The following is a 13,522-nucleotide window of genomic DNA, read 5'->3' on the forward strand; positions in this document are numbered from 1 at the left end:
TGATATTTTCTTTTATTTAAGCCAAGCTTACAGTAATTTATGCATTTCCCTTCTCATTTTTTTTTTCTTAAAAATCCTTACAAGACTTTTTCTTACTCTCTTCCTACTTACCTATCATCTGACCTCATAACCAATTTATAACCTCCAGTCTACCAGCATCTTTGTTACTTCTCTCTTTCTCTGGCTGAAGAACTACAATCTCTACTTTGTTTCCTCAGGAAGCATTATATGATTACAATGATCTTAAAAATTATATAAAATAGATCTCAACATTGGTGAAAAAGGCAATTTTCATATTTTGCAAAGGCCTCACAAGATACCGTGCAACCATTTACAATAGAAACCATCCTCTTTTTCAGAGCTTTTGAATTAACCCACTTTCAATTATACTTTCTGCTCTTGCCTCCTTTGCCCTTTGTGAGGCTCATCATTAAACTCCAGCCTCTGCAACATGTTAATATGAACCTCCATAGTGAATAGCAGAAGTCATGTGGTTCACAGTCCCTGTGGCATTCAACTCTGCTAGAGGAATACTGAATACTGGTGCAGGCTATGAGGGAGCATGGGACCCAAATATGAGGCGTGTCTCATAGTCACACAAGACACCAGGAATCAGCATGACAAGAAGGGAGGAGAAAAAAAAAAGACAAAGAAAAAGTCATATAATCTAAATTTGATTATGTAGTCAATGGGAAAAACCAGACCATTTCAACACTTCAATTTGGTTGAGCAATTCAAATGTAAAGTCATAAGGCATAACCTACATATTATTTTAACCACTTTTTATCCTCTCGGGTCTGTTCATGCTTGCCAGCTCCCACAGAATTTCTTATAATTCTTTCAATAAATCCAAATCCTTGCCTATAAAATGTCTATAATCAAAATCTTGCCTATTCTCTGCAAAATAAAACAGCACTAAACTCTTAATCTAACTTCATCTACTCATCTACTCCTTTCTTAGCAAGAAGAGATTTCTAGGTTGTATATTGTATTACTCACAGACATACACTGTTGCCCAAGCACATACTCATACCCTACAGCTATCAAAACAAATGGAGGCTCCTACAGGTTTTAAATACTCCTCCCTGCCCCACACTATGTGGCTCATATTAACATTATACATTATGTTTACCAAAAACATAGAGATATATCATGAGCCATGTGCTTTTCATCTCCTTTAGAATATTTGAACTATTTCAGCCTCTCATAGTTTTTCACATAAGTTCTTTCTTGGTTATTTTATGGCTGTTTTCCCCTCGTGCCACTCACAATTTTACTGTCATGGTTTTTCTCCCTCGTAAATATTTTGCTTCTTGTTTCTTCACCTTCAACCACTCTTTGCATCTAAACTTGCCTCTCAACCTACTATTGTTCAGTATCTCCACACAGCTGAGCTTCTGAAGACAGATCATATGCATGTTTTTTTACCTTAACTGTATGAAAGACACAGCAACTGCAAGAGCATATACAGACCTGGTGACATTTCTTAGAAAACATAGGGTGTGTTTTGGTGGTGGTAGGGTATGCATGTTGAGCGTGTGTGAAGTCTCAACTTGTTTGAAATACTCCTTGAGATAAACTACTTTCTTTCATGATGGGTAGCCTCAGGGAACACAAAGACTGTACCACAATAAACTAGTCTGGAAGAAAAGACATTCCGGTCATACTCACTAAAAACTGTAGTCTGATTCAGTCTTTGAGACAAAGGCTGAAAGCTCTGACTATTCTCCACAATGTTTAAAATAGCTTCTTCATTAATAAGTGCTTCCTCTTCTTTATCAGCATGCATCCTATTGGAGTCTTTAAAAGAAGAAGAAAAAAAGAGAGATAAAGCATAAAACTTCTGAGTCAGAGACATCAATACATTATGAAAACAAGCCACTGCAGAATGGATTATACTATCCAGGTATATTTCCATTATTTGCTGTAGCAATTTAAGAAAGGCTTACTCTAACAATAATAAAAATTAAATCAAAACTACTCTTTGGTTTTTCATAACTAACAACCACAACTTCCTCAGCTTACTTCTGTTAATAGTATAAACATCCAAACCATGACACAGCTTTATGCCTAAACAATTAGGATATTAAAAAAAACTCACCTTTGCTCATCTGTTTATCATCATGGACTTCTACTGTATTAGCTGGTGTACATGGAAAGGCTTCAGGAGAAAGTACCTCAGAATGTAGTGTTAGCTCAGCAGAGAACTCCTCTGATCCATTACTGTAGTCCAATGATCCTGACAACGTTCTAGTTAATAGAAAAGCAAGTTTTAAATGCATATTTAAGGTTTGCATAGAATACTATATTTTATGACAAATGGCTAAACACTTACACAGAGAAGTCATTTTGCTTGAGAATTTCTTTAAGTCTCTTCTGAAAAAATTTTTCACTCTCTGTTGCTGGCACAAATCCACGGTCTTTAAAATTTGAAAAATATTTGTTATTCAGTTTTACTTTGACCTCTCAACACAGAGAGCAGCTAAAATTACTGATTTTATTAGGAAAAGGCTCAAAGTTGAAGTGCCTGCTAATTTTCAGTGCCAAATCTGAGGGCTGACTTTCCAAGTGTATTAAAAAAAACCTTTAAAATATTTCACATACTCCCACTGATTTCATTTGCAACTGTGAGTACCAACAGCATTTACAAATCACGATGCAATTACACCAAGGTGAGCATCCAAGAAAAATCAGTGGACAATTTTGAGTCTGGCTTGTGCAACCTGAATAACATTACACAGAAACACAGGAAAAAAGTCAATCCCAAAGTAGTCTGCCTTAACCAGGAACTTGCCCCTTTGCTTCTTGCAATCCTCTGTCTTACTTGCCAAATATAATTAATATTTTAAAAGAAATACAGCCTGGGTTCTACAGAGACTAGCCTATTTGTTATGCAGTTACATTGCAGAGCAGAGTCTTCCCTGTGTAATGAATTTTACACAAAAATGCAGGGATTAGTCCATCCTATTAGAATTTTAATCTAATATCACCTTAGCTATAATTCTGCAGAAATTAAATGGGAATTATGCCCTTGGGTAAAAACTACAATGGAAAGCTTCAAGATAAAGATATTTAGTTTTGTTGGTATTTAAATGTTTTCCATCACAAAGCATGCAATCTTAACTGCCCTTATCATTCATTCTGTCTAGAATGTTTTGCAGACATCTGAATCATGATGTTGTTAAGCAAGGTTACATGATCTTGCTTTTAAAACTGGAAAACATATACTGGACCATCAGCAAGCCCGAAAGTGAAAAAAACCAGTACATCTAAAAATCTCTCGAAACATCAATATAAATTCTATCCTATTGCTTGCTTCTCATTCTAAGTTTTAAATTAACAGCTCCACCATTTTCCTTGTTGTTTTTTTTGAGGATTTTTTTTTGGTTTTGTTGTTACCTTGTGACTCAGGTGGCTTAATCTGAGAAGATTCACATTTCTGTCTCCGTCGCTGCTTTTCATCCTCCCATATAGCTTGCAAACCAGGGTTCCTGCCAATCTGGGCTGAAATATGCAATTTTACATGAAGGGAAATCCGCCAAAATGACAAAGCATTCTTTCCCCCAACTGGATTCTGACACTCTTCTTCATCTCTTTGTCATTCTAGCCTGTTATTTTTTAATTGCCATTCCTGCCGTACTCTAGGATTTGGCATTATGAAAAAGTTAAGGCATAACTTCATTTGTTTTCCAGATTTCCTATTTGTAATCTAGATCTTTGGCTTTTTCTCATCTTCCCACCAAGTAACATATATATGATGTCGGAATTTCCATTACTATTTTTCCTATAGGTCTGAAACCTTCTGTTAGGCATTAACAAAATCTCATTATATGGCTTTGATAAGACACTGTTTTTATAACCTCTTTTCTTTCAGAGTAAATTTTTTTTTTAACTTCAGAAATTTGGAGATCAGCAATTCACTAACACCAAGATATGGATTGTGATTTAACTAAGATGAGCTTTAAAAGAAGAGTGAACATGGTTTCTGTTCTAAGACTGTTTTACATGGGAAGTTATTAACACTTCACCTTCAATATCCAGTTGATTCAAAATGTCAGCAGCTACTGCATCCACCTCCAATTCACAGGTACTTTGTGGCTCAACACCTTTCAACATTAAAGAGCTGTAACAACATAAATATCACAGGGTCAATTTTATCAATACACTAAGTTTGAAACATGCATCGTCATTGTTTTTTAACTGGACTAATATCTAAAATTATTCAGAGGGAACAGGAGTGACTGAATGAAGAATTATCAGTTCCCATCATCACCTTCAAGTCCTTAAACTAATGATCATATTCATATCTAATTAGATAAGAAATCTGTACCTTCAACTTAGAAGGTTTAGCATTTTCTTTCGTGAGGAGAAGAGAAAGAGGCGGTAGATAAACCCAAGTACTAAAGTAATTACAATCATGTTCTCCTCCTCAAATACAAGATGAAATGTTCTACAGAACTCAGCCAATAGGACCAGATGTGTAGGTGGGATCATGCACCCAGAAAACACAGTGGCAAGAATTTTTCTCTCTCATTCACAGTTCAGAACAATGCAGAGCACTTTTAACATTTACAACTAATTTTTCTGAAGCTTTTTCTTTATTTAGCCTGGTGAATAAGAGAGTATTAACAACCCAAACACATGCTGAACTATGGATAACTGACTCGATGAAGACTTAAAATACTAGAAACAGATTGAAGATTGTTGTACAATTATCTGATCACCTTCCTGCTGTGCCTTTTCAGATCTGCAAATGTCAGTGAGCAATTTTTAAGGAGTCCATGGAGGAAGCTAATGAATAGAAAACATCTCCCAGGTTTATTGTAAAAATCTGTTTACCCTTTAAAATCTTTTAGGGCAACACTGAAAATCCACTCCAAGCTCTTCAACTTTCTAGTAGGGCTTGTAGCAATAGGACAAGAAGCAATGGCTTTAAACTGAAAGAAGATAAATTTAGACTATATGTAGAGAAGATTTTTTTTTATGATGAGTGTGATGAAACACTGGAACAGGCTGTCAAAACAACTGGGAGAAGTCCCATCTCTGGAAACATTCAATGCCAGGTTACAGGGCTCTGAGAAACCTAGTCTAGTTGAAGGTGTTCCTGTTCATTGCAGGAGGGCTGGACTAGATGACATTTAAAGGTCGCTTTGAAACTATTTTATGATTCTAGGCATAAAAGACAATTTAAAGACTTTTAAAGACAATCCTTTGCCATTGTGTCTCTCTGTTCCCAGTCATGCCATCAGCTGAGAAACAAGCCCACAACATGCTCAAAATGTGTACTTTTCATGTCACACACTTTGGGTGTTTGTTCATCAAAGGATTCAAACTGAGCTCTGCCTGCCAAGTGGGCAAGAGGAACTGCAGGCAAGCTGAAACTTGTATTTTGATCCCACAGTAAGAAACAACTGCAAGATTACTGGGAAAAATGACTGAGGGAAGAGTCTGCAAGAATCGCTAGCTCCCTTTACAAAATCAAAACACTCCTGGGAACAAGTGAAAAAGGAGAACGATACAGAATGGTCACTGATATCAGAAATGTGGTGAAGACCTGCCTTGACTTTTATGGAGGATAGAAAATCAAAGATCTGAGCTTCCCACTTTCACTATTTCCTCTTTTAAAACCCAAAAACTAATGGGGGTTGCGGAGAAAGAGAAAGAAGGAAAGTTTTGGAAAAGTTTAAGGAAAATGTGTTTTAGAGACCTATTTCTCAAGAGTTTGTTTGATGACTAGAACCATTAACTGAAGCATTTCCTTTTTCTCTGACAAAGACAGCTTTCTATTGCTTTCCCTTCATTTTGCCACAAGATTTTGCCAAAAAAAAACAAAACACCAACACCATGTCTTGGTTTTCCACATCCCATCAAGAGTATGGCCAGTGATTCGAGAACTGATCAAGACCAAAGAAAAAACTGGCCAAGAACTTCCCAAGTAATCACATTTCTTACTTACAGGAGACTCTAATGTGGATTTCTTATATAAAAAATAACACTAAATTCAACATTAGTGAATTTAAAACAAAGTGGTAGATGTTAATGTTCTTAAGTATTTTTCCATAGTAATATTAATTTGAAGCATGTTCTTTGTCTGTAACTCACTCAAACAATTTGAGCAACTAGAAGGAGAAGAGTTAGCTCATTTTTCTCAAGCTCTAAATCAGATATGAGGAGCCTTTCTGTCAAAAACTACAGTATTTCAATTTACATGGTGTATTATTCAAGTTAAAAACACTGAGCTAATAACAGGCTTTTCTGAAACAAATCTAGGATTTATCATTATAGTTGTCATTAACACTTTCATGATGAAGGCAGGGCTGGCAGTCAAAACTGCACACTCTAAAGACTTGTGTGGAAGCTAATAAAGACACCTGACACACAGAGTAAATTTTTCATTAGACTTGAAAAAATGTCATCCCAATACAACCAGTTCATTAGCTTGGCGTTTAACATCCTTGTCAAGGCAAGCTGCTAGACACTTGCACTAGTTGAAGTCATGGCAGTAGCACTACAAGCTTCAGCAACATTCAGTAAGCCACAAAGGCCAAGAAGTCATTTGTTCCCACTTCAGGAAAGCCTTTGAAGGGCATATGAAAACAGAGCAGCTTTAACCAGCCCTTCTAACATTTCCATTTATGTTGATTAAAACAAAACAGTGAGGTGGTGAGGGGGGAGTACAAACTGTCCTGAAGTACAGTTATTTAATGTGGTTACATGCTGCTTTGGGAATTGTTTCAGCTGAGTATCAGCAGTAGCTTGGTCAGCTGTTAAGTTTGGTGCTTTTGCTCACCTAAATGTGTGCAACATACTGGGAAAATACACAAAGTAACCAACCACATTTCCCATTCTCCCTGATCAAGACACATTTCCTCAGCAGCTACAGCACTGTTCTTAGCAGGTGCGAAGACAGCATGAAGAAGTTAGAACATGTCTGGTCTCCCAGTTTTAGTTAATTGAAAATATGAACTATTTCATGTCATTAACAGTTGTAATGCCTTGGAAAATATTCAGAAATGGCCTGTTCAATACAGATTGCTTTATACAACAGACTAATCACCTGCCTCACATTGCATGCATCTGTTTTCCAAAGAAAGGCAGTGGTTTAGGTAATACTAAAACCATGAGTTGAGAATATCTGCATTAGAACAAGGTTAGAAAAGACAAATTAGCAAGGCCCAGGAAAAGCTTTTCACAGTATCTCTATTTCATTTTGTAAGAAGGAATGTAAAGAGAATTGTTCACAAGGTAAAACTTGTAATACCGGTATATGAAAGACAGGGTTAAGTGAGGTAGTGTAGGAGCAACACAGCTGCAGGAGAACAGACATTTACTCTCTGAAGAAGCAAGATAAATGAGGGTTGCCATGACTAGGTTAAATGGGATATTCATACCTGTTAATTTTAAATTGCCTTTTATACCTACACACTATGTGAGAAACTATATTTTAGCAATATAAATTGAGTTTACTTTTCTATAAAAAGCTCCAAATAGATTATTTTGAGAACAGAGAAAATGGTCCTTATTTTTGAAGAAAGTTATAGTTTTCTCGCACTATCTACTGATATAAAAAACATAGTTTAGGATGAAACTTGTGCTCAAAGAAACTACCAACATTTGGTTTCTCAGATGCTGAGGCAATTAATTAAGGCTACAGTCAACACCTTTTAAAAAAAAGTGCTCACTACATACAGCTAGGTAGATCAAAGCCCTTAAAAAACTTTAACAATAATCAACAAGGTCAGTATCTTAATTCACCAATATTAATGACAGCCTAAGGAAACGAGTCCTGTAATGACCACATCTGAGATATTTGTAATGTTAAAATGAGCACACAAGACAAAAACTGACTCCAAAGAGAATCTGAAAGGTGTTGCTCAATTGTGCTGATAAGGACTCTAAAATTTGACATAATAATTTTCCATACTCTGTTCATGGCAGAAAACATGTCCTTGTTTTCAGGATGTTCAAGTGACTTAAATAATGTGCACATTATATTAAAAAATCAAATAGCTAAATAAAAACATGCACAGGCTGACAAGCGAGAAAAGCAATTATGACAGTCACAAGCCTAGCAAAAATCTGCAATATTACATATCTGCTAGACTGTGCAGAAGTGCTATTTGTCTGATCTCTCCACTTCCATCTAAACTAGTGTCTAATAGCAAATCTAGGATTTAAAAAAAACAGAGTGTTTCTCAAAAGCATTCTACCAACCATTCCACTTTTAACACATCATGTCCAAGTGGCAGACTTGACTGGCAGATACTCTAAGTCTGATGTTTACCAGAAAGTTTTCTCAATGGAACTCACAGAAGTGTTTCATCATTTATTATCAGCTGCCTGAGAGGGATAACAAAATGTGTCTCATGTCCAGAACTCCTGATGTCAAAAATTGTTGGATAGCACTACCAGGTTCAGGTGACTGCTGCCCATTTTAAGGCTCTGTCAGTTTCAGTGCAATAACACTGGCAAGTATTATTATACCTGAAAGCCTTACAACATCAGGGATTCCTGAGCACTAAGATTTTGGACATTTGTTACTTGATAACAGAATCATTCTAGAATTACATTTTTAAAAGTGTCTCTGGCTTAATACAGTGCACTTATCATAGCTGCAAGTCAATAATTTAGAGATCTGCCAGGAAGGAGCAAGACAGGACACGGCTGAGTTGAATGCTGTTCTTGGTGAGTGGCCGAGTAGACAGGTGCTCTCTTACCATGAAAGAGGGAGTTCAGTCACCAAGAAACTTTGACATAGTTCTCAAATGTTTTCTGAAATAAGGAACCATCACTAGCATTTACTCATGCAAAATGCTGCTTATGTTACACATGTGACTTTTCAGTTTTGCATACTGCCTTCCAGGTATTCAGAACTGTACTTCAGCCAAGTGATATACTGCGTTCCAAAACCAAGAAATGCCCAACCATTGGCACTGCTTGGTTAAACAAGGTAACTTGTTAACTGCCACTTACAGCAAGGACTCGGCAGATACATGTTGGACTACCTCTAAAATGTATTCTTAATGTACACAAAGGATAATGGGTCCAAACAGACATCCCAGTCACTTAGAATACAAGACAGGCCTAGAAATTTTGTCTTCTCAAACAACATTTGACTATCTTTTCCCTTCTTGTTTCTTCTTGACAGAACAAGAAATAACTTAAGCATACAGCTGAAAGGTAGGGAAAGATGCATGCTTTCTTCATATCTGATATAAAGGACAAAGAAAGAAAATTAGAAGTTCAGTGATATTTAGAAAAAACTCCAAATGCTACTGATAATAGCAGTCAAGGGGTAAAATTACAGTAAGGAAAAAGATTTTGCTAAACAATTCACAAAACAGTTAAATATCGCAACTTGAACCAGACAGAACTTGAAGAGGACTGGATAATAAAGTGAGGTGGCTGTGCAGGTATTGCACATGAAATTAGAAATGAATGCAGCTGTTGATATGTAACTAAGTATGTTGGGAATACAGAACATTGTTAATAAGAGAGAAATAAAGGAAGGCAGCTACTGAGTAATGCTGTAGACTGGAAAAATAGAAATAGTTGAGTCACAACCATTTCAGGAAACAATTAAAAGGGTTTCCTTGGATAGGTATCTCATACTGTCTGGGTCAGATTTTCCCTCAGTAAGGCTGACCATGACAATAACAGATCCATTATGCCAACCTAGAAGCAAATTTTCAGAATCTGAAAGGAAATGAAGTAGGAAGGCAGTATGAAAGTGGCACTGCAGTATGGGTTTGATTACAAGAACACTGTTTTAACTTCAGGACTCCCATGAATAATCCAGGAGAAATTTTAACAGGAGAATAATTTTGTGTAGATACAGAACAGAGTAAAATCAGGACTGGAAAAGCTTAGGTTTGTTGCTTTGCTATGGCATGTACGTCCTACAGCATGGGGAAGACAGTCACACAACACCCTTAATAAAAAAACTTAATTTTTTAGACAAAAGAACATGTAACATAGTATCAAATGTAAACAATTTCAGTTGCAGGAATCATAAATGAGTTCCTAATTTATTAAAGCATTTTAAGAGCTAAATAAACGTGAAATTCTATTTGGTTATATAAAAAGGACACAACATCGATACAAATGTGGAGAACTGAATATAGAACAGTCACTGTGACTGAACATACTTCACATCTCATTAATACTGCAGTGTACTAATGAAATATGCTGATACGGCAAGCCAGTAGATGTGCTGGATACATAACCAGATCATAGTATCAGACAACAAAAGCAGGATAACTCAGATGTAGAATAATTGAAACAGGATGAAATTTTAAAATGGGATAAAAAAATCCTACAGGAATTTATAATGGGCATCCAAACAGAAGATTCTCAGTTGGAAAAATGAAAGAAGAGAAACATCTTGTACTAATAAATTCTAAAATGCTCACAAACCAACTGGCATGATAAATGAAACTGTAAAGTGTATTGGGAACTACCATTATCACTGCATATGGTATACAGAGAATTTGTGTGGTATATGATATAGTATTTCAGGCTTTATGTTCAAGAAATAAATTCCTGCTGGCAGAAGTACAGCACGAATACCAGGGAAATGGAGAGTCATGGTATTTTCCCCATTTTTGTAAATGCCCCACTTCTGGAACACATGTGAGCTCTGGAGAAGGACTGGCACAAGTGAGGTGCTGCACCACTGGCTGTATACATGGAAGCATGGAAGGAGGAGGAAAGAAGACCAGTCATTACAGCCATAAGGACACCCTGGCTCCAGCTCTGCTAAGCTCATCCCTTTGTGGTTTTGACAGCCAGAAAGTAGTACTTTGCTTTCTTTTTATCTGCCCTCCCCAGATCTGTGTAAAGTAACATCAGGTGAGCCTGGTCTAATTTATGATCTAACCTTTAAGTAAGCTGGCTTGCTGAACCAAGCCAAATGAAAAAAAAAATGGTCTGTGAATGAAAGAAATATGCATCCAGAAAGAAGAGACAGCCCAAGAACAACTACAAATAAAGTGACCAGAAGTAAAACTGCAATAAAACTGTAAGATGAATGTTGTTGCAAAATCCTCTTAATGTAGCAATAGAATCAGAGAACCAGATGTAATGAACACAAGCTCATGTTTTTGCACGCTAGAAAAACCTGAAGTAGGGTTTAATGCACACACTTTCTACTGGGGAAGCAAAATCTCCCAGCACGTCACACTAGCAGGAAGTGTGGCATATTGAGCCCAGTAAGTTCTTCAGAGAAGAATGACAGGATCCACCCAAAGACTGAGAAGATTACTAGATGACAGAAGGACCCACCAAGCGTTAGCAAATAACTTAAAAAATGAACTTGCTGTAGATAAACTGTACAAATCAAAGTAGCTTCAGATACTATGAGTGGCCCAACTCTGGCCACATAACCCCCAAAATTCCAGAAATACTCTATTTTCTTAAAGAAGTAAAATGATTACAAATTACAAACTGTAGAGTAGGAAATGTCTAGGAAAAAGGAAAAACATGGGAGACAAGGACGGAAATTCTAAGCTGAGATTCTTATGTAGCTACCTTTGAAATGGACGAACTGAAATTGTCTGATACATTATTCTTTTTTTTTTTTAACATGTAAAATATATAAGGATCCTTTAAATGAGAGACTGAAACTCTGTATTACACAGAAATTGATGCATATAGGGACATATGGCATACAACAGAAAAACCTGGGATAGTGACCTTGGTATTTCATCTTCTTCCCATTCAGTGAAAGATACATTGCTTGAATTTTCAGGCAAATGAGTTCTATGATGTTTACTTACACCTGATGTATTACCTAGGGAAAAAAGTAAAATGAGAAATTAATTGATTTATGCGGCAATATTTTTTACAAATATCATTATATAACTGCATTTATTAATTAATATTACCAGTCCACCTGCTATTAAAGAATAAATAGCACTGCATTATATCATCTTCACCCATTAACTATGCTGTCATATAAATGATCTAATTTTCTTTCTAACACATAGAAATATAAAACAAAAAATATATTTCCAACACACTGACATTATTCAAACTACATTTGTTGTATTCTAGTCATATCTTAGCCTAAATTCAACCTTCTCTTATCTTGAAAATTTCAAAAGAAATCATAAAGTCTGATGTAAGCTTCAGAATTTCCAGAGTCCACAGTTCAAATCCCAATGGAAATTAGAAGCCAAAAAACCACAAAATTCTACTTCACACTATTCCTTTTTTGTATTTGTGAGCTGGAAGGGAATATACAATACATTCCAGATACAATGGTAGTAGCAGTAAGTAGAAACCTGCAATGAAGGCATCTGTTTGACCTACAAGTAAAGAAAACACTGTAAGTTTGCTGAGAGGTCTCTGTGTAAGGAAGTGTGCTCCAAAGTCACACTGGTGAAGTCCTCTCTGAAGAATTCCTACCTCCCTTGAGGTGTCCACCTGAACCCTCAGTCTTCAGAGAAAGGAAAGACAACATACACAGGATATAGCACAAGAAAGAAAAAGGTCCAAGAATGGAATTGGAAGGAGGCAGAATGGGAAAAGACTCCGAAAATTACTCAGTCTCCCACTTCTACCTGAAAGACCAGCTTGAACCTTGAATTTTCTCAGCTATGTTGGTGTCATGCACTAGCAGTTTTCTGCTATTAAATTTACCTTTCTGCATTTGTTAAAGTTACACCAATTAACTCAATTGTCAGAGGTCTTCAGTAATTAAAATTTATTAGAACATGTATTTTTATTCTATAAATTTCATAATAGTCTTGCCAACATGAATTCCAATACTTGGAATATTAGGTTTAGGGATAAGTCATGTAGCAAAAATCCCTAAAGTACTACAAAAGCGACTGGCAGGCACTATGCTAAAAGAACCTTAGAAGCTACAAACAGAAGCAAGCAGGCTTAATTCCGTGTATTGCAGACCAAGCTTCCTGCACCCAGTCTAGGTTCCTGCAAACCCTGCCCCTATATTAAACTCTTAAGTGTACTGACATGGCACAAAGATGTGGCATTCAAGCGGGTGAAAAGACACTCTTGTGCTTATGCAGAGCCAGTTCACGTTTCAGACACACCTGTGCTGTTACAGTCTATGCACTTCAATGCCTGAGCAGATGATTCTGGACAGACCACACAAAATATCTGATCCCATTTGCACAGATCCAGCTCCAACCTAGCACACCTTACTGTCTGTGCTGTTCAAAAGTGATGACATGTCCTGGGCAGCTAGTCCAGGAAGAAACACAGCCATGTTTTTACTGTGTGACACATCAGCTAATTCTCCATATTAAAATGTAAGCTGACTATGCATGGAAACGTCTCTTGGTATTTTTCAACTGCAACTTGATTATTTTAAGTTGATTAAATGTGACCGAATAGTTGTATATTTTAAAGGAAAATACATGTCACAGCAGTTATGAAAGGTTATAGACCCACTGGTAAAATACATACTATTATTGAAAAAAAATTATATGCATTTCAAATACCACACCACAGCAGTTTCAATGCATTAATCCCTTTTTTATTCCCTATCATTGCT

At 36.4% G+C, this 13,522-nt stretch overlaps 1 protein-coding gene across 1 annotated transcript in view; it reads right to left on the bottom strand.

The window, feature by feature from the left end:
• The window catches only part of REV3L (REV3 like, DNA directed polymerase zeta catalytic subunit), a 113,653-nt gene that overhangs the window by 51,414 nt on the left and 48,717 nt on the right, over window positions 1-13,522 (bottom strand). Inside the window, exons 5-10 of the mRNA XM_058836354.1 lie at window positions 11,695-11,791; window positions 4,029-4,123; window positions 3,400-3,504; window positions 2,336-2,420; window positions 2,102-2,250; window positions 1,672-1,800 (exon numbers count right to left, since the gene is read on the bottom strand). Coding sequence (XP_058692337.1) covers window positions 1,672-1,800; window positions 2,102-2,250; window positions 2,336-2,420; window positions 3,400-3,504; window positions 4,029-4,123; window positions 11,695-11,791 — 660 coding nt within the window. The remainder of the gene's footprint in view (window positions 1-1,671; window positions 1,801-2,101; window positions 2,251-2,335; window positions 2,421-3,399; window positions 3,505-4,028; window positions 4,124-11,694; window positions 11,792-13,522) is intronic.

Source organism: Poecile atricapillus, chromosome 3, assembly GCF_030490865.1.
Source record: "Poecile atricapillus isolate bPoeAtr1 chromosome 3, bPoeAtr1.hap1, whole genome shotgun sequence".
Classification (NCBI taxonomy): domain Eukaryota; kingdom Metazoa; phylum Chordata; class Aves; order Passeriformes; family Paridae; genus Poecile; species Poecile atricapillus.